Source organism: Lates calcarifer, linkage group LG13, assembly GCF_001640805.2.
Source record: "Lates calcarifer isolate ASB-BC8 linkage group LG13, TLL_Latcal_v3, whole genome shotgun sequence".
NCBI classification, from domain to species: Eukaryota; Metazoa; Chordata; class Actinopteri; family Centropomidae; genus Lates; species Lates calcarifer.
In genome coordinates this window covers 2,024,006-2,045,413 of record NC_066845.1, presented here as the reverse complement: position 1 = coordinate 2,045,413, position 21,408 = coordinate 2,024,006, and the positions used below count along the sequence as shown (strand labels likewise).

At 40.3% G+C, this 21,408-nt stretch overlaps 2 protein-coding genes and 1 long non-coding RNA gene across 3 annotated transcripts in view; 1 reads left to right on the top strand and 2 right to left on the bottom strand.

Annotated features, from left to right (window-relative positions):
* Positions 1–12,191, bottom strand: part of LOC108874602 (potassium channel subfamily T member 1-like) — a 68,090-nt gene extending 55,899 nt beyond the window's left edge. The window contains 3 exon segments of the mRNA XM_051075065.1: positions 7,366–7,533; positions 8,426–8,474; positions 12,110–12,191. Of these exon segments, the coding sequence (XP_050931022.1) occupies positions 7,366–7,533; positions 8,426–8,474; positions 12,110–12,176 (284 nt within the window). The 5' untranslated portion in view covers positions 12,177–12,191.
* Positions 11,223–20,659, top strand: LOC108874833 (uncharacterized). Its single transcript, XR_001959789.2, has 6 exons — positions 11,223–11,316; positions 14,372–14,489; positions 14,863–15,014; positions 16,338–16,444; positions 16,919–17,065; positions 20,586–20,659. It is a non-coding gene; the product is annotated as an uncharacterized LOC108874833 (long non-coding RNA).
* Positions 13,395–20,728, bottom strand: si:ch73-29c22.1 (kelch-like protein 20). The gene is made up of 7 exons (XM_051075066.1): positions 20,563–20,728; positions 18,809–18,992; positions 16,873–17,016; positions 16,292–16,425; positions 14,831–15,042; positions 14,328–14,434; positions 13,395–13,508 (listed from the first exon to the last, which is right to left on the bottom strand). Exons 1-7 carry the CDS (start codon positions 20,726–20,728, stop codon positions 13,451–13,453), a joined length of 1,005 nt encoding a protein of 334 aa, XP_050931023.1. The 3' UTR covers positions 13,395–13,450.
* Positions 20,729–21,408: the final 680 nt, after the last annotated feature.

Sequence of the window (21,408 nt, the reverse complement as noted above, 5' to 3'; positions counted from 1 at the left end):
AAAGAATGATTATCAGGGAAATTAATTTCAGAGTTATTTTTAAAGTCACAAGAAAATCATTAGTATTGTCACCATGAGCAAATAAATTCTTCATAGTACCTTTCATTGAGCTTTAAGAGTAAAGTAAGCTCAAAAACGTGTCATGCAACCTTTAAGACCAGGAATACACAACTACTTCAGAGCCATGAGCAAACAACACTTGGTGCTGATTAGAGTTCAGAGATAGAGTGTACTATGCAATCTGTATATCAATGCCTTAGAATTACCCAACATTTACAAATGGCACATAAACAACAAGCATTAAGAAATTAGGCATATTTCATCTTGCTTTGTAATACTGAAAGCAGGAATGCCAAAGATTGTATTTAAATGAACAGAGAGATAATTGATGGACAGTGTCCAAGTCAACAGACAGCAGGTGAATAAAACCATCACAGGCCTGGCAGGCAGTTGAGGTATTTGGAAAGGCTGCCTCTGGGCTCTTTACTAAAATAATGCTGCAAATCCGTGATCAGTGAACCACACGGTTCACAATATTGATTGTGAAACATTTTCCTGATTGTCTTGGCCAGGCAAAAATCAAATGGGCAACAGCACCACAGGTTAAATCTCCTCATAACTTTTACAACTACACAAATGCAAGTAAAACATTGAATTGACATTAATGACTGATAATTAGAATTTAAGATTTAAGATTATTCTAATCATGGTACAAATTGTGAAAAAACTATTGAAATTTTTACAAAACCAAGCACATATCTTATCATTTCAATGCAGCGTCAGTATTCAGGCCTCACATATTTGACTGAATCTCTTTGAACTAGTTGAAGTTAATTGTGTTCTGTGATTCTTAAATAATCCTCTATGCAACGCTGTATGTCTCACACACACCCACAGCACTGGAAACCTCTCTGCAGTGCTGACAACCTCATCCAAATGTCTCCAATCATCACAGCTGTTTATTAACGTCTGACAAGCCAGCTCCACCGATGCTAATTAATTTGGCAAGACAAAGCATGGGGGCTAAACAGCAAATGCACCAGAGATTTCCAGGAACAAAGATGCAATGGCCCAGAAGAGAAACAAATTCTGAGGGGTAAAAGAAATCTTATTCGTCTCTGAGCAACCCCTCAAGATAACTCTCCCAGTGCTGGCTACCTTTAATTGTCCATCCCATTTTAGCTATCCCTCTGAGACTATGTGCTCAGTCACTGTAATGTTCCAAATAATTTCATATGAAGACCAATAAAAGCCCTTTAGGAGGGCTGAACACTCATTCTTTTCAGCTTAAGCACAATGTGCCACTTTCACTAATACCTAAACTGTGTAAAGGGGAAATAAATCTGAGCAGAAACTGCTGAAATGGAGCCCTGTCCAAACTGAGCTTTTCGAGGAATGCAATGCATCGGCTCTCTCTCATTTTCACCTATCCGCTTGCTCAGATTCCAGTTTCTGCTCACTGGCTGCACAAATCCTTTGAGAAACTTGCCTCCATAGAATGTGACAAAACAGAATGCAGGATAACATGTTTGGGGCCTCTGCTTCATTGTGACATTGAAAGTAATCCTTAAACTGACAGCACGTCAAAGACACGCAGCCACTTTGCTGCTGATGAGAACAAGTCTAGCAGCCCTAAAGTGTCGCCCACCCACTCTGCTGATGGTGGTGACTAATGCCACCTATGGTCTAAATTGCAAGCTGTAGTTGCTAAGCGGAACCTGTGACAGCACTCGTTCAAGCACATCAGACTTTTATGTGAGATGACGTTTGGAAACTTTACAACAACTTGAGATGTGAGAGGTCTCATTGTGTCCAAGTTCTTTTTTTCTCCTTTAACGGAGATGTAGACGTTATCTTTGCTAGGTCTAATAATTTGGATGAATCCCCTGAACAGCAAATGTCCTGTCATGGCTTCGCAACCGTAACTAGGCACAGCAGACCTGGCTAACTAGCTTACTACCTAAAGTCATAGCCAAGCATTAGTTCCACAGGGAGGGAACACATCATTAGAAACCTACATTAGGTTGAGGGGTTACAGATCACCTGTTGAAAAAACCCCTGCTCCCTGTCCTTTCTCACTAGTGAAAGTTACAAGTATATTAGAACAAAATTACTCTGATTTTACCTTATTTCCTGACTACTCATTATTCTCAGACTAATTAGCTCCACGCTGCAGTTTGAGAGCAATGATTTAGGATTACATGCATCAGCTGATGAAGATCTTGCCTGGGACATGTAGCTTTAGCCTTAGTTTTGGCACAAAACAATTATGCAGACATCAAGTGCATATTTAAGACTACTTTTATGAAGTTTATTGTTTAAGTCAGCCCCACGGCTTGGTTGAAAATGCTGTCTACAGCCAGCGTCTGCCAGCACCATTACCAGTTGTTGCCATCAACAGAAATTTGTAGGACAATAACATAAACTTCACGTCATCATAACACACACACTGGATAGAATATTTTGTTCATGTGTGTCTTGTTTACACTCCTCTGTTTATACAGGTATCAGATAAATTAGAAATGCCAACCTAAATCTAAAATGAGCAGGAACCTGGAACTGAGTCTGCAGTGTGAACATAGCCTGAGAGCACTCACTCTGTTTGTCCTTTATGACTTCATGGACCTAATCGTCCTCATCATAATCTTCACATCAGTGTCGCTCATTACTCAGCTGCCTCCTTTCTCTCTGGTCCTTTTTTCTTTACTGCTATCTGGTCATCTCCTTCCTCTGGGTTTATGTGTTCCTTCTTCTCCTCACCTCCCTCTTTGTCTTTGTTCTCTATCGTGTCATCAGCCTCCTGAACTTGCTCAGGTGCAAATCATCCAGGCATCAAATCCAAGCAGTCACTTCTGCCACAGAATCAGTGCCAACTAACAGCTGCACAATTATTGTCTCAGGACACTTTATTCCACTTGGACTCTTTGGTTCTCGAATATTTATATAGACAGAAAAAAACTTCCAAAAAGGTCTCAGAGATGCAATCCCTCTCCTCATATGAAAACATGACATTTTTGATTTATATACTTGTAGCTGTAGTAGTTAATGAAACATATCAGAATCAATCAAGATCAGCTCAGAAATAGATGACTACACCAAGCTGTCAAATTGGACATGAAAGGTCTTCACAGCAAAGATGACTGAATGATCCACATCTGAGATTAGCTGTTGCTCGGCAGAACATGCGTCAATACTGGATCACCATTCCAAGTGCCACCATTTGACTCACAAGGATGTGTTTAAGAGCTGATTTAGTGACCAATTAACACTGCTCACTCTGTCGTCATTACTCTCATCAGCATTCTGCCTTGATTAGAGGAGAAAAACCCCAATAAACAAGATTAGACACGCAGAGGAAAGATAGATGGAACCAATTTTCTCCCCACCACTCTCTGTGTTTCCAACCCTGCCGGCATGTATAAAAGTGTTTGGTGGCTTGTTTCTATTTCTGACGTTGACTGAAGCTGGCCCCCCTCTGCTGGCTGACAGACTGAGAAACAAACCCACGTACACACACATGTGGATGTATAATCAGACGCTCACAGGTGCACACACACCGGTGTGGCCACACTGAGAGCACATACACCAACACCTGTGAAGATAGTACTCGCACAAACAAGTGCACACACACACACACACACAAATGTCACTTGTCAGACCCATGACTTCAGCGTGATTGCTCCTCTTCAGCACCCACACAGCCGAGCCAGTCATTACAGCCCTCTGACACCCAACCCTGGAGATAATGACAGCCCAGGAGGAAGACCCCCCCCACCACTTTTGCTCTCCCCATATCCACACTGAACACCCACATCCACACGACAGACACAAAGAGATGAACGGAAATACAAGGACACACACACTCTAACAGCACAGAAGGGCTTATTGCCTTAATACTGCTGGAGTGACACACATTGAGAAACTTACATTTGCAGCAGTAAGAAGTTTTGCCATTCCGTGCAAGTTTATTTCTTTAATATCTCAGGACTCCTACAAGAGGTTGCAAGTTGATCATCACTGAGGGACATAAGAAAAAAAATAACTCTGCTACACAAAGTTCTGTGTAGTTTTCAGACTTTTCGCTAATCTTTCTTGCTTTCTTTCTTTTTGGCGTCTAAAAATTATTCAAGTGAAACCATCAAGGGAGCATAACCCTCCAAATGAATAGCTTACCTGCTGCTGGGAGGCTGATGGTAAGCACTGTATTAGATCATTTTTGTCAATGCTGCAAATAAATGAGCAGAATGACCTTTAATTGACATATGGGATTTTTATGAGATTTTTGCATTAATTTCATGAAGTAGATTTAAATTTGACATTGTGTATCATATGCATTTTTCAATACAGTGGATAGTATTGACATTTCTTGACTGCAAATTTTATTTTAAATCTTAATTTGATTTAGATGACCAGGTAAACCAGTCTTTGTAACAAGATGTTTGTGCATCTGAGTGCTCTTGCTGCAACTCCCTCCTAGCAATGTGATTACATTTAGTCAGTTATCGCTGGGATGAGTCCTTCGACCCACTGCCTTTTACTCTCATAGCCTACTATGACAGATGCAAGAAAACAGATGCAAAAGGCCATCAGGGCAGGGGGGTGGGGTGGGGTGTCCAGCTCCCCCTCTAGGAGTTAATTTGTTTTGAGGCTTTACACTCGACAAAGCATCAGCACAGGAAATAATCAACATCACAAACCATAAGCATGCAAAAGATCATCAGCCATGAAACAGAGTGTCCCCTAAGCCCAGTGACACCGTCTGCTTCCTGTTTCCACTCCAGAGCCTGGAAACTAGCAATTACTGTACACTGGCATAAGATGCTATCAGTAATGGTGTTTACTTCTTTTGCATCTTCATTCAGTTCCTAACACACACTGCACAGAGGTGTGTGTGTGTGTGTGTGTGAAAAGCTGCCGTTCACAGCTGTTATTTGTTTTGAAAAAACAATGGCTACTGTGTTTTTCATGGCAGGATCTGTAAATTATAAAGCTCTGTGACAAGGCCTAGCACGTCACGTACACGCACATATGTGGATGCAAACACACACACACGTACACACACATACACACACGCTTACAGATACATGTGTTGGTAGCCCAGCAACAAGCCCTAATTACCCTCTGCAATTGAACAGTGATCAGCAAAGCAATTCACAGGGGACATACTGGATGAAACATGCGTACAAACACACACAAACACCCCCCACCCCCCCAACACACACACACACACACACACCACCATACTTCAGCATCTCAAGGTCTTTGTGACACAGAAACATGGGACAGCATAATGCCACTGTATGTTGACTGTATTTCCATGTAATTAGTATGTAGTGTAATCTGCACCAATTATTACTTTGTCAAACCACATAAAAGACGTACACAAAGATGTTATCTTTTATGTCAACAGAGCTAAGAAACCTGACATGTAGCTAAGAAAAACAAAGCAATACACATCAGTAGATGGATACAGAGAAATCACTGCAGCCCCTGGGAAAGCACACAAACCAGTGTGTGGGGGGAAATGGTCAAATACTGGAACACTGCTCTAAATGTTATCTGTAGACAAAAGACCTCGCATTGATATAAAACATACTGACAGCAATTTACTGCAGGGAGCCCCAGAGACAATGGAAGTGAGTGAACAGAAAGGAGGAGTGAGAGAGAGTATAGTGTCAAAACAGAGCATCCTATTTACTCGTATAAAAATCTTGGTTTAACATGACATTTCACCAGTGATGATATTTGTTTTCCATCCATACAAGACAGATGGATCAATGCACTATTCACAAAACACAAAAGGCATCCACAGAAGGTTATCAACTCTTTGCTAACAACCAACAGTCTGGGATTGAGAGATAACATTCACAATGTGCTGTCTGTCAGATTCAACCGTTGATTAAATCATAAATCAGTAGTGCTGTTAAAGGCGCTAGCAGTTATGCAAATCAATGAGACAAGCTTTTAAATATAAACCCTTGGAAATGGTGCACTGATGATGATACAAGAATCAGGATTTACAGGTCAATACAATGGGGACTCTAAGGGAAGAAGGCGGCTTTTTTTTTGCATGAAATGATGCTTTCAGTTGAGCTAAGACCACTGCCTTGTCTTTGTTCAAGGCTTGATAACCTCACTCCTTAGGGCAACAGTCTTGCCTGGTTATAAATCATCCATGTCTGATAAGTCAAACATCCTCTGGCTACAGATATCTGCCAATATTAATGGACTATGACAGTTTATGGCACAGTCTTAAGAGGATCCCTTAACAAACATAGTGACCTGGATTTGACACTGTATTAAGGTTCAAGTAAAGAGTCTCATGTTAGTTGCCTGTGCTTGCTGAGGCTGAACCTTTAGTGAGATGGCCTCACTTCAGCACCATGGAGAGCACCTCAGTACTCAGCCGTGGCTGATGTTCAACTAATTCTTCCCCTCTTGGGCAGCGAACAGCATCTGTTGGCCTGCCTCTCCAACCACAGCAGTAATTTAACTGTTTGGAGACTCCCAAACACTCTAGCGCTTTAGTGACTGTAACATCAGTCAAGGTCCCAGGGAGGGGCTGTTTCATGCTCAGTTCAGAGCCAGAGGAAAATGCAGTCTCAAATCTACTGAACACTTTTATTGAAGCGTCCGGACCACATCAACACTACTTGTGATGTAATTTGCATTTCTAAGATGAAGGTGAACTTAATTAATCCAATGGGGAAAGCTTATTTCAGTGTGTTTAGTGTGCTTTTCTTATTTCTGTCAAAACTGTTCAAATGGAGTATCAATTTTGGTGTCAATCCCTCTGAATTAGGGGGAGGAAAGTCTTGTTTCTAAAGTCACTTTGAACCAATGTGATGATGATACTAGCAGGACAGTCATGACTTAAGAGGCAGGGATGTCAATTTCCGTGCTGACAGTAGTCCAAATAATCCACAGCACAACACAGCCATAAAGTCTAGGCGAAGAGCATGGCTTACTTTTTCACTAAAAAAAACCTCTCACTTCACTACCTCTATTTCCATTGCCGTATCCACCTACACATCACACCAAGAGCTAAATACAAGTCCTGCCACATTCTCTAGGGGGTTGTTGTGAGAAGTCACTCGGGGAAATGTAGGAGAACAGCAACTGAGGTAGAAGTAGATGAGGCAGCTTGGGGAAAGCAATGCAATACTCAACATAAATTCAACTCCTGGAATGTGTGGACTATCATTAACCATTGAAACCAGGGTTTCGAGTATCTAGGGCGATTTAAACATAAAGTAGATGTATGAATCCACACTTACACACAAACACAAAGCACCCCTCCAGTAAAATCCCTGGACAGCCTCTCGAGTTGTACATACTGCACAGTAACAGTGTTTTTCATGCTACCTGTCATCATTCTGAAACGTCTGGTCCCCCAGCAGCAAGTCCCTGAAGCGGTAGCGAGGTGGAAGAGGAGGCACCTCTGAATCCACATCTGCCATCTTGAGAGCCGAGATGTCCAGAATGACGCCAGAGTTGCTACTGTTGTTCTTCTGCAGGGTCTCAGTGGACGGCCTGCGGGGCGAGAAGACCAGCATCTGAGCATCAAACATGCAAGCTTTTGTACCGTTACAATGGTCACATTTCACCACAATTTCCAGGATTAACGGATACAATAAGGCACCTGAGATCATTTGGAAATGCAGTGAATATGAGGCAATGAATAAGGAGGCTATTACTGAGGAGAAGATTTGATGCTATGGGAAATCTAAAGGCAGTTACAGGGCTGTATGATGAGCAAGAGCAGACTGCAATAAAAACAATCAATGTTCAGGGGGGCTATGACATATGTTGTACTTAATTCCCCAGATGCCAATTCATTCCTCTGGAGGAAAGAAAAACCACAGCTGGGAAATAATGCCAGTTTTTAATCGGTTCCATGAATACTGATTCCAAGTAAACATAGCATGCATTTACTGAGGGTCATCTGGACACTACAAACAATCTAGTCATGCTCCTAAACTGCTCTGTCTACAATGTCAACCACAGCTGAGAAAACAACTTAAATATATATGTTTGATTTGTTTAAGAAATGCTAAACCTGATTTTCTGTGTCAAAGTAAGTCATGCATTAAAGTCTGAACCAGATGACTTAATTTAACTGTCCTATTTCATGGGCATCATGTATTATTAAACAAGAAAAGAACACATACAAACATACATTATTCAAAAAAAAAAAAAAAAAAAAAAGATTTTTTTTTCCACAATCAAAGTGGACACTGTCAGGAACAGGTTATTACAAATATGAAAATACAACCCACCTTGTACATAACCGTATGTGTGCATGCTACTGTGTGTGTCCACTACATAGAGCATTGGCTACATATTGGTATGTGTGTATGTATATGTGTTCCCATCATGTCACTCAGAGTCACATGTAGGGGAATGAAGTGCTTCAGGAAATTACCTGTCACCATGGGAACTCGATGATCGGCGTGGAGGGCTCATGACTGCCTCTTGTGGGGGGGATTTGAGTGACGAGAGAGAGAGAGAGAGAGAAGAGAGAAGACAGGGAGAGGGAGAGAGAGAGCGAGAGAGAGAGGAAGGAGAGAGTTTAAATACACTTATTAAGAATTCACCTCTTTAAGACTTAAGGAGGTTGTAATGTGATTACATCCTCTGCCTGTGTCGCAGCTTAACTCTGCTCAGAGAGTTCAGGAAGCCCTCTGAAATGTGCCACTCTTTAAACAGATTGGGATTGCATGGACGCACTTTAATGCAGCAGTACAGTTTAATATTAATGTGTTCACGGTCTCACAGAAGCCCAACTGATGGTGTTTTATTATTTATAGTATAGTAGAAAGAAACATCTCTGGTGGGTCAATCATCTGTTATCTATCAATGCGTATACTGAAGGTACCCTAGAGTACAGGTTTTAATTTGTGTAGCCATGGTGAGGAGGGATCCCCTTATCAGGGTGGTGTTAAACCCATTTTCTGCCTGTGAAGCAAAACAGAGAGAAAGGTATTTCAGAAACAGGACAATGATATTTCTAGCACACCTATGTACAGTGTATGATTGTATGTTCTTACACTTTCGTTTGTGTGTGCATTTCTACTTGAGCGAATCTATATTTCAGCTTAGTTTATATATGGTTTTCACATATTTAGTCGCATGATTTACTTGTGTGTAGTGTTTAAATTGTTTTGATTTCCCTCTAAAGTGTCGACAGAGGCAACAATAAGTGGGTAATACAGAGCTGTGTATTTGTGTGTCATCATAGTACAGTGTGGGCAGCCTTGAGTGCACTAATAGCACCCAGGGACATGCTCTCCCTGATTAACAGTGAAAGCACAGACCCTCAGAGACGCAGACAGAGGAAAGAGAGTGGGGAGATGACAAATGAGTGTGTTGGTGAAGAAACAAGAGGAGAGAAGAGGAGGAGAAAAGGAAAGGAAAGGAAAACAGGAAATAGAAGATGTGAGTGCAGAAGAGCAAAGAACACACTGTCCTCAATGTGTCCTTTACTTCAGGGAAAAGGAGAGGTAAAGGAGAACTGGGTGACAGGATTTAAAAAAAAAAAAAAAAAAAAACTTGATCACTGAAAGTCCACCATGGAAGTAAAATAACCCCTTTACAAATCTATACAAAACTACAGTCTGCAGCCTTTGAGAGTTGACTTAATGGACGAGGTAAAGTGACCACAATAATAGGGAACAGACTTGCTTGCGGTAAAAGACTGCCTCCACTTAATGGAGAGAATACCACAGATTCAGACCAAAGAAAACACATCAAGCATAGAAAAAAAAGTACATCCAGGGCAGAGATGAAATTGGTCTCTAAATAAGGAAGAAGGGATTGAAGATTGAAAAACAGAATCAAAATTGTCTGATAAGGTCTATGAAAATCTGCATTCTTTTTCAAAATGATGTATTACAAAAAAGACCAAGGTAAGGTAGATGTCACACTTATGGTATTCGATATCACATCAATCAACCATCAGCAATATCTTAATGTTATGATGCATGTTACCATAATCAAGTATTTCATCTGGACAGTGTCTTTTAAGTTTTCACTATGATTACACAAAAATGCATTTGTCATTTGGACAAGATTTTATCTCTGAGATGCAGAATCAGCTTAGACTTCAATGACTCGTTAGTTAATTACAACACAAAGCCTTAAAACAATTTCTATGCTTTAAACAGGGTGCACAGTCACTTTTACTTACTACAGTCATATTTCAGAGCACTGCGACTTTAGGTCTCTCTGAAAATGAGTTTCACCATGTACTGTTGGTAAACCAAAACATCTGCATTTAAGTCAACCATAAATCTTAGAGGGTTACTAAATAAATACCTAGCTAACCTAGCTGAGATTTGCAATCTGAGTACCACTGCAAAACTAGGGAGTAAGGTTAGGCTATAGTAACACGTTTTATAAAACAAAAGAAAACACAACAAAATTGCACCAGAAGCTTAGTGATATGAAGTTCCATAATGTTATCAGGGTAAGACAAATATCAATTCTCTGCCGCCTGAATGGCAGTTTACAACATTACTTAGATACTCAAAGTAAGTAGCCTAGCTAAACTTAAAAATAAGCACCAAACAGACTGTAAGCAAAGTCAGGCTACAAGGTTTGACTTCTTGCTAACTTCCTTTACCTGGTTGTGCTCCCGTTTCTGACCGAGGTCCCATCATCGTAAACATAAGTCTGGTTTAGAAGACCTCCAAACACTGTCCATACAACACTGCCTGTGTGACAGAGTATGTCTCCCATCAACGTGTGCCTGCGACAGCTCTGTCATCATTGGAAAATGGCAATTGCAAGGGGGGAGGGAAGTCAACTCGAGTGGTCAGTTGGCAAACAGGAGTCCAACGGAGTTAGCTTAAGCGTTCAGGTAAATCAAATCAATCCACTGCAGAGCCTCTCGGTGACAAAAACGGATCATGGCTAAGCTAGCTTTCTCTCAGTGCTACACAGCTGTATGGAGGTTGCAGGACTGGGTTATTTGGGTTTATGGGGAAAAATTAGTCCCGGTTCTCAGCTCTGATTGGCTGACACGCCTTCGAAGGCGTTGTAATTTATCGCACACCTGACGGTTAATTTACATATCAATGCGCGAGACCCCAAAACGCCACCAATATTAAAAGACTTCACTGTCGCTTAGCAACAACTTTGTTTGCTACTGTTGGCGAACTACATTGCTTGGCGGAAGAAGGACGAACTGCTATTTTTAGTCCTGTGCTGTCGATTCTAAACTTGATTCTCGACTTGCCTTCTTTTTTAAACGAGTACGCAATCCGTAACCGTTTTCAGCCGTTCTTACATCTCAACGCCTGGTCTAAAATCACCGTAAGTACCGCTTCTTGTGGCTTTCACCTTTGCTGTCTTCTATAATATAACATTGGCCAGCGCAGCTAAAATAAGGACATCATGTAAGCGCGCTGTCGGTGTCCATGCTCTCCTGTCAGCATCAGCATCCTCTTCTCCCCAGGAAAGAGTGGTGGTGGTGGGGGGGGGGGGGCGCCCGTTTCTCAACCTGAAGTCACCTACGAGTGCCTCGCCACCTACCGGAGAACCCTGAAATTTATCGGTGTCTAGCGAGTAAGCTGCTGCGTTTGAAACCGAGAGGAAACTTCTCATTATAAGGCTTTTAGAGAAATGAATAAATAGGCGAGTGTAATTCTGCGTAGTCATGCTTTTGTCCACCCCATCTGCCAAATAAAGTCACGCTTGTAAGACAATGGCATCATGTCAAGACAAATACAGACTCCCTGCGGCTTAAATGCAATGTTATGGTGTGAAATGCCAGGTGCATGTACACGGTGTCCTCATCAGTCAGAGTCATCTGGTGGTAAGAGGTGGAAAGTGCAACTTTGCCAGCCTTCTGTATGTGCTTGTGAATGAAGAAATGAATCAGTGTAGCTACAACATACAGTCACTAAAAACATTATTAGCTACATCTGTCAGACCAAGGCTTTATGGCCAGTACAGATATTTGCATAAAAACATTGCACTGGAATTAGACCAAATGATAAGTTATTTATTCATTTTTCTCATACTTTCCCAATATCCAACATCAGTATTGAACTATACACAACATGCAAAGTCTACTAGGCAAGATTTTTTTTCTATTAAAACATACCTGCAACAGCTCTGTCCTCTGCTATTTGCCTCACAACTGTCCCTCTCAAATTGAAAAAAATATTCATTCTGTGTGCACAGTAGCACGGGGTGGGAGACACCGCTGGCTCGTGTGTGTCTCTGGAAAAGCTGTGTTGCTCTGTGCGCTGTGCGTTTCCTTGTGCTCAGCCTCTCCACATTTCAGCCCATTACTCTCCAGGGGAAAGAGCTCTGAGCGTCATCATTTTAAAGCCCACACAGCTACTTATGCTTTCCCATGCCAGCAGTCACATCTCACTCACTTGCTTATCTCACTCAGGATCTTTATTCCCACAGATTTTCTTTTTCCCGCAACTTGATCCAGCTGATTTTGTGATTTCGCAACCCTTTCTGTGAGTGTTTATGCAAGATAAATGATGAAATATGATGGGGAAAATAGTTTACAGTCACCGCTGTAGGTCATTTACAGTATGTTGGCATCATGGAAATTAACAGAAGCTGACGCACGCACAAAATGTGTCATATGATTACATTTAATTGACATTTAAGAGATTTAGATCCCTCAAATTGACTGGAAATTTAAGAAGGCTCATATAAAACACATCATTACTCTACATTCATATGTTATTTAAAGAAACCATGGTTCATTTCTATTAAAACATTCAGCACACCTTTTGCACTTCCAACAATCACTTGTTGATGTTGTTCACCTTCAAAGCATCCTCGTACGATAGTATATCAAGGTTAAACCTTTCTACTTTCATACAGTAATCCTATAATCTACTGTATGAGTATTTTTACATGCAAACCCTGAACTTTCTCTAACCAAATACCTGCATTAAATCCATGTTAACCTTCACTTCACCATGTATATCACTTCTCTATGTTCAGCACAATAAAGAATAAATATCAAATCACTTATCTACTGTCCCTTAAAACACTAGATCACTTCATTATGTCAGTACCATACAATCTATACTTAAAGGCTGTCAATCCAAAATTTTATCTGTTCATAAAGGGAAAAATGCAACCTGAGATTTATTTGCCATTGATTCATCTCTGTAAAAGAGGTCTGTTTTGTAAGCTAGAGACATAAAAAGACCCATAACTTTAATGGTAACCTGGTAGCCTATGATGTGCTTTAATTTGATGCTCACAGTCATTTTATAACAGCGGCTGCCAATGCCAGCTTCGACTAATGTGGGGATGTCTCATTTTGGAGTGAACTCTTTAATTATTCAGTCATTATGCTGCCTTACTTGAACCATATCACAATGTGTCCTGGATCCCTGGCGCACATCCATTAGGGCTATTTCTCTCGGACACTTTTGTCCTGTTCATATAACATGAGCATTGTCAAGTCTCAGCACAGCACAACCACTCTCCCTCCTGGATGCTTGCTCTTCATGCTTCCAAAGTGTCTAAAAACAGATGGAGAGGGGAAACAGAGGGACTCAGACAGTGAGGCACTCAGATTCAGTAAGCAGCCTGAAGGCATATATAATATATAGAAGCCGTACATACATAGAGGTTGGTGCATGAATCACAAAGTTAGTCTATGTATTTGTCTGGCTGTAAGCAACAGAATGTCTTGATGTAGAAGTATTTTTGTCCTAAGCTTGAAATTAATTTGACAACTGTATCATAATGGAAAGATACACAGTGATCTCTGACATTAATTACACTGAATGTTACATTTAAATTTTAATAAGTAGGAGTCATTACATTGGATGATAAGGCTGTTATATCACTTTTTAGGAAATGTCTTGCATTACTTTGACCATAGTGAGTCAGCATTTTTTCCCTTTTTAGGGTGTCTGCACCACACTGTGTGCTGTGATTTCACCCTGTGATTGGAAATAATTTACATTTTTTCTTCTTCGGTTCACTCTTACTTAGGTAACCCGTCTCTATTATCAAAAACATGGTGTAAACCATATCCCATCACTAAAATAATGACTGTAGGTTTAGATAAATATGATATATTGTGTGTTTCATGTTATTGTGCACCCTCTTGTGTCAGCATTTAAACTTCAATCTTTATCCATGCAAATACATTTCCATATTATGGCTCACTACTGCTAATTGATTTTGCAATAGTGATTCAATTCATAACTTGTTTGTTAAAGCATAATGATGTTATGGCTTTTATGTTTCCTGCAAACCACAGGGGATAGAAACAAAACTGTGTGATGAGTGATTTTTCATAAAGGATATCACAGCACTGGTTTTCCTCTTACCTCCATGTGTTGGTTTCATGGCTGTAAATTTCAATTGTTTTCAGATTGGTGACACCATCAGAGCCTCCCACAGCCAGCAAGGCACCATTGAAGACTACAAGGGACATCTGAGGCATGAAGCACAAGAATAAGAGAGTTTTATCAACAAATTAGTTGAAATTGGTATGTCCTTTTTCATTATTGCAAATCGGTCCAGGGGTTTCCTTGACTTTGGTGATCCCCTGATTTTTCATCTAGTGCCCCCAGCAGGGCAATGAAATATCTCAAAATGAGGTTGACATTTGGGCTTTTGAGTGAAACAAGCATTTAGACTATGGGTTCCAAAGATAGCACTGAGACCCTAAACATGTATTTATATCTTAGGTAATCTGTAAAGGAAAAGTATGTCCTTTCCTCAGTCACATCTCTTCTCCTCATCTTTCCTGTTTTTATCATTTGTATGTAAATATACCCTGAACGTGAAATCAGAGGGGAGCCCTGACATCTGATCTGTGATTACTCACGCTGTCCCTCTTGCTCCTCATACGTTTGACAGGCGACCACCTCATGGTGTCGGGGTCTAATCTCTCAGCAGAGCAGAGCTTCAGGTTGAGTTCGTCTTTGCCTCCTGCCACATAGATGTGTCCCAGGTACACAGTGCAGCCGGCATTCTCCCTGGGACACAGCATGTGGGCGCATATCGACCAGGTACCGTCTACAGGGTTGTACCGCTCCACTGGGGAACATTCAGAGGATAGCAGAAGTCAGAAAAGGCCATATATACCATATAATACACAACTACACACACTGTATGAGTAACAGTACCTTACTGACAGCCAGTGTTTAGATTTATATTTAAAAATGTCCAGGTTATATTGATCTTTTGCCATTTTAGATGTACATGAAAAGCTAGAAATGTCTGACAGGAAGCAAGATCCTAAAGATATGAATATATTGCCTTTTTATTTTTAAATAACATTTTCTATAAAATGAGCCACAAATATAGTAATTTAATTTACCATTTTCAAGCACTTGATGGGAACCAAAAAAGGTTGTGGGAATTTTACTGACATGCACTTCTCACAGACTGAAATAGTCAGTGACAAGTGGCAGCACAGCATAACCCTTGTTTATCTTTGGCAAGGTCAAGGGACTTAAGAATGTGTGTGTGTGTGTGTGTGTGTGTGTGTGTGTGTCCTTGTATGTGAAGCAGAAAAGAAAAAGTGAGGTTTGTCGTTATGTGTGACCTAAGCCATGCCACACCTCAAAAAGCTGTCAAAGAAAGCTGAGATTTTTTTTTCAAATGATGTTGGAAACAAGTTAATTCAAATAGCATTTCTATATGAATAAATGATCAGTGTCACTTTAAGCTTCCTTCATTTATCATTCTTTTTAAAGTGCTTTGGATAATTTGTGTCAGTTGTGACAAGTCAAATGAACACATAAAAACTCAACAAGCACTGGCAGTTGTATGTAATTAAACTTTCAAATTTTCCAGTTGGAATTTGTGCTGAAACTATTAGTCAGTTAATCAATTAGTCACCCCAAATAAAATTCATCACTACCAATTTTGAGAATCAATTAATCCTTATCACATACCAAAGCAAAAATGCCAGATATTTGTTGGCTCTAACTTCTAAAATATGAAGATTTGTTGGAGGAGTTTCTGTTTGTATCTTTGTGGGTTGAGTAATTTTGGATTTTTGGTCTACTGGTCAGACAGAACAAGCACTTTGAGGACCTCACACTGGGCTCTGGAAGTTTTGTGATGGGCATTTTTCACTATTCTCTTACATTTTTCAGACTCAAAAGCTCACTGATTAATCAAAAACTTAATCGACAGATTATTTCATAATAAAAAGAAACTTTAGTTACAGCCTTTTATGAAACCTTGTTTGGATATGTGAGTGCCTGACATCAAGGATATATATATATTTTTTGTTGTTGTTGTTCTTTTTTTTTTCTCTTTAAATCACATCTCCCACCTGAGCTCAGAGCCATGTCACCATCGTTCCCTCCAATCACATACAGGTGACCCTCCAGCACAGCAGCCACTGCTCTGGTACGTCTGGTCAGCATCGGCACCTGTTTGCTCCACATGTTCATTTTTGGATCATACCTAGAGCAATGAGACAAAGGTTAGCAAGAAGACAGATTTAACAAATAGTGTGTCAATCATTAATGTCTTTGCATAACTGATTTTTCCTCCAAGTCAGCCACTTTAGATAGCTTTTAAAGTGATGCGAGATGTCAGGTAATTAAGATCATTATTACTTGAATTTTATGTATATGTACAGAAAGAGACAGCCTACTCATTCCATTTTCATTTTATGTTCATTTTTAAAGGAGGTATGTTTTTATGGCACAGATCAGCGACACACAGTAGCAGATGGTGTTAGCAATGAAACAAAAATGACAATTTGTCTTAAACAGCTTCTTCTCCTTCTTCTTCCTTACAAACATCCAATAGAGACATTTTGACTGCAGCCTTCTACGGGGAAAATTAAAAATAATAATAATTCATTTTGCAAGATATTGATCTTTAGTACCACCCATGCTTTAGTACCTCTCCACAGTATTCATAGCAGTAATGCCATCATGTCCTCCGATAGCGTATAGGTATCCATCCATCGCCACCAGACACACTCCGCTGCGGGGGCTGCTCAAGGGTGCTACATCTGTACTCCAGCTGTCTGTGTCTGGGCTGTACCTGTCATGATGGAGGTCAAGGAGTGAGGGTGTCAAAGTGTTGGTGGAAGGTAAAATCACTTGCTGGTAATAACAACTTGAGTAGAACCAACATAGACACAAGCTTTCATAGAGAACATATATTTTCAAGCTTTTTTGTACGCTTGCTGTTGTGTGGTTTTGGGGAACACACACACATCCACACCGAGAGAAAGTATTTGAGCTGTGTGAGCATCTGTGTAAACATCTGCCAGAGTGTTTCCCCTCTGCTGGAAGACCATTAAAAAACTGTTTTCCCTTTGTCAAGGCCATTAGAAGAAAACCCACATCCCACAAAACAACGCTTCCTTCTAATTGGTGAATTTTTGCTCGGATGGGACGTCAGAAATTCCCCCAAAATGTCACAACAGCACTGTAAGCACCCCTCAGAGATTAGGTGCACTCAAGTAACCAAAATGAGAGGTAGCTGGTCCAGACCATTAACAGCAGATCAGTCTGGAGCAGGTCTTTCCCTGCTGGTCTACGGCCAGCCGGGGATGATCATTATGGGGTCAGCTGGCTGGCATTCAGTTAAGGAGTGCCTGTGGGAATTGGGAGCAGAGCCAGCTCCTCTGAGAGGGTAGAAGGACAGGAAGTGGGAGAAAATGTGCTGTAGAAGAACACAGTATATGTGTGTGCATGAGTTTATTTTTGGCTTTCTCTGCCTCTGAGGATTAAATACCTAGGCAAGATTAGGGAGATCCTGTAAAATTAGGATTCTGGGTGGTCCATTGCTCACTAATAAACTGGTTCAGGGTCAATGTCAAAAGGTCTACATCTAATTTTTGCTTTAATACTGACCTCTATTGTTCAGTGGTGTGAACAGCAACAACAAATCTTTTATTCCCCTAAGAAATCTAGTGATAAAGTACCTCGATAGTATATATGACAGGAGTATTTTAAAGAGGTCAGTCAGTCAGCTAAATGGCATGCCTCTCAGATTGTTTTTTCCTCTGTGTATACTGAGCATATCAGTCATTTTTCATTGTCAAAACCACCTCACAGGAGGATAATCTGTCATATCTAGGGCTGAATTAACAGTTAATTAAGTGGGAACTCTGTCATGCAGCCAAGTCTCTGTTTTTTAGTGCCCTTTATGTTCTATGTGCCATTGTGCTGATGTTATCTTGGTCAAGGAGGCCCATTTAGGTCCCTTTCCTGGTTAAAATAAAGTTAGACAAACAGAGGCCTCTCCATGTAAAATAATTCCCCAATTTGGACCATAGTCTTGGGTTAGCTCTTTCCCTACATGGTCTCATGCCACAGCACTCTTCACATAATATTTACATGAATTCATTCTCCACAGATCAAGCTGAGAGGAATCCTTTGAAAGACTCTGACTGTCAGAGTCAAGCAACTCTTACTCTTAAGAGACAGCATTTTAAACTGTCACCCCACCTCCAAGATGCTTACTTACATAATTTTCTCCCTATAATAACCAGTGTAAAGTAATGAAATGGTTCATTTGAGCTGTACCCATGTAAGTTTGAATCAGCTTATACCAGAAAATTTACATAAACCAAAATAAACCATTTCAATTATGATATACATAATAATCTGATGTTTGAATTTAACTGGAACATGAAATTCAAGGGAGCCATGTGACAAAATAAACAAAATATGTTCAAATGATGATGTGAGGCTCTTACAGCGAGAAATCCTTTGCATTAAAGAGCTGAAAGTGATAATACTGTAGCAGAAATTTTGAGGTTCCTCTATAGTGTGACATTTTGAAGTAAATTGATGTACACATTTTTGTAAAAGCCGTCTCTCACCTCTCCACACTGCTATAACAACGGATGTTATCTTCTCCACCCACAGTGTAGATCTTGCCATCCAGCGTTTCCACAGCCACATTGCCACGATTGTTGACCATGCGTGCAGCTGTTCTCCACTCGTTGTACTCAGGACAGAACTGTTCCACCAAACAGGATGGGTCGTCCTGGGTCCATCCCCCGACTACCAAATCAAAACAGGGCATTCATCATTGTTATATACAATTATCAGTCACACAACATTTCTACTGTCTCCTCCGTGCTGCTGGATTCTGCAGTAACTCACTGTTGCAAAGTGGAATTTTGAGACAGCATGGGCCAGGGCTAGCTGGTTAGCATGCTAACGAGTAGAAGAAAAGTGATAGAAATAGAAGCAAAACAAGAGTTAACATTGCTGTTGCTTTCCACCACTGGAGACAGCTCTTGGCGAGTAAAGAAATCAAGTTTGATTCTGAAATCGAACATTTCTTCTAGACTGGTTAGTAAACAGCTGTTAATACTAACAGTGACTATGTAGCAATAGCAAAAATGTACATATACAGCATTTAAACTGCAAAAATTCATATTAGTGTCAAATGTCATAGGAAAAAAAAAGATTTGCAATTTTGGAAAATTAAGATGTTTCTGTAACAGAACTTCCTCTTAAGGCTTCTTTCGATCATGTCTCACTTTTTGTGTTTCTCTAACTGCAACAGAAGCAGTAAACAAGGCAAATGTAGGCATGGATCCAAAAGAAATGGGTTGTTTTGACTGGTTTCCATGGTAATCCTTGGCAGGAAGAGGTGTGATGAAAGTGAACTCAAAATTATGAGTAAACAAACAGAAAATCCACAGTATGTAAACCTGTATTGCAGCTATTTCTGCTCAGTTTCTGACACCTGATGGCTAAATGATGACAGCAGCCTCTGAATGCTGAATGGAGGGGATGTACAGTTGTTTGGAGAGTTGATGAAGATCTGGTTTACATAGTGGATGTATATGGTCACTCTCTGTATTGTCTTAACTAGCTGAGAATTGTTGGTGGTGATATCCATGAATAACTTTCATTTCAACTGTGACATAGATAATGATTAAGACCTGTGTCAGGAGACAGAAATAAGTGAAGTGAGACTTACAGTATATGCTGCTAACTACCCATCCGTTAAATATTAACATAAGACCCTCTATAGTATGAGCTGCAGTCCAGAGCAGACCGGAGCAATTACAGTAAAAGGTAACCACAGTAGTCAGTAACCACAGTGTGGTATCCATACACAGACCACAATTTATATACTGACTCACTAATATGATGAGTCAAACTTTCTGTTTGTAAAACATCCATCTCCTAAAGAGCCAGCCAATCAACTCACTCACTCAACTGTTTTATCAAAGTAGGCTTTTTGATGATTTTGTATTAGATTTCCACAATATCTGAAGGCTTGTATGAGGTACATGAATGGTCGAAACAGATGCAGCAGGGGACACCACCTTTAGTCCCTTGCATAGGTCAAACAAAAGGCTGGATCCTACATTTTTCATAATGCAACTCAGAAATATGTTTCATTGGATTTCCCCTGCCCACATCTGTCAAACTCTGCCTTTGAAACACTGGAGGAGGAAATAAAACTATTTTTCAAAGGCTGAGTAGCATTCCCCATGTACTCCGAATTCATCAAAGATGAAAATCGGTAGGAGTGCCCCTTTGAAATCACTTGGACCTTTTGACCATTGACATAAACTCTAGAGATCAGATCTATATGAATGCAGTAACTGACCCACAAACATCATGTCATTGCAGATGTCTTTGCTGAACCGTCTGCGGGGGGAGAGGCGTGTTGACATGCGGCGATGGCAGGGCGACCCTCCTTTTTTCTCTTTGATTTGCATATGGCGGGGTTCTGGTTCCTCTAGGGCCGCCCTACAAATATATAGAAACAACATGAAATGAAATACATGTGAACAAACTGTAGAGATTTTGACATCATTACTTCCTTTTAAGGGAAGTGCTAACTACTATACAGCATATGTCGTCATCAACAACAAATTTAGAGATACAAATGAATTTAAAGATTCTCATGTTCATTATAAAAAAATATTAAAGAATGAAAAATGTAAAGTTTTAGGTTGCTATAGTTATTCACAAAGTGCCATAATTTGTATATCTTATTTAGAATTAAATAGCTATGTAAATATGCAATGTGTTCAGTATTAACTCTCACTGTTTCCCCAAATGCAAATAAATTTTCAGCAATGACAAGATAAAAATATATTTAGATTATGCAAAAAAAAAAGTCTCAAAGTCAACTTTACATGTCTTATATGCACTGTAGCAGCACAAAAGCTCTAAATTAGGATTAATACCCTTACCCTTGTTCATTGTACACTCCCATGTTTTATCTCCTCAGTGCTTGTCCAGTGGGACTGCAGTCAAGCTTTATCAGTACACACCGCTCTGTTCCCTGCAGTATGTCCTTAATCTAGCAGTTGTCACTGCTTTCTGCACTGTAGGACATTGTACTTGTCTGCTTCAAGGAATTTAACCTCCTCCCCTTAGGAACAAAACCTCCACCCACCCAAGTGATTCATCCCACCGTCTCTTCAGCCTGAAACCTAAGACTCCT

Excerpts from the sequence above, each read along its gene's own strand:
- si:ch73-29c22.1 (XM_051075066.1), bottom strand. The coding sequence starts at position 20,728 with ATGTTGTTTCTATATATTTGTAGGGCGGCCCTAGAGGAACCAGAACCC. Across the intron at positions 18,993-20,562 it reads CAATGACATGATGTTTGTGG|TCGGGGGATGGACCCAGGAC; the intron begins GTCAGTTACTGC and ends TTGATTTGGTAG. Across the intron at positions 15,043-16,291 it reads TGACATGGCTCTGAGCTCAG|TGGAGCGGTACAACCCTGTA; the intron begins GTGGGAGATGTG and ends AATGTTCCCCAG.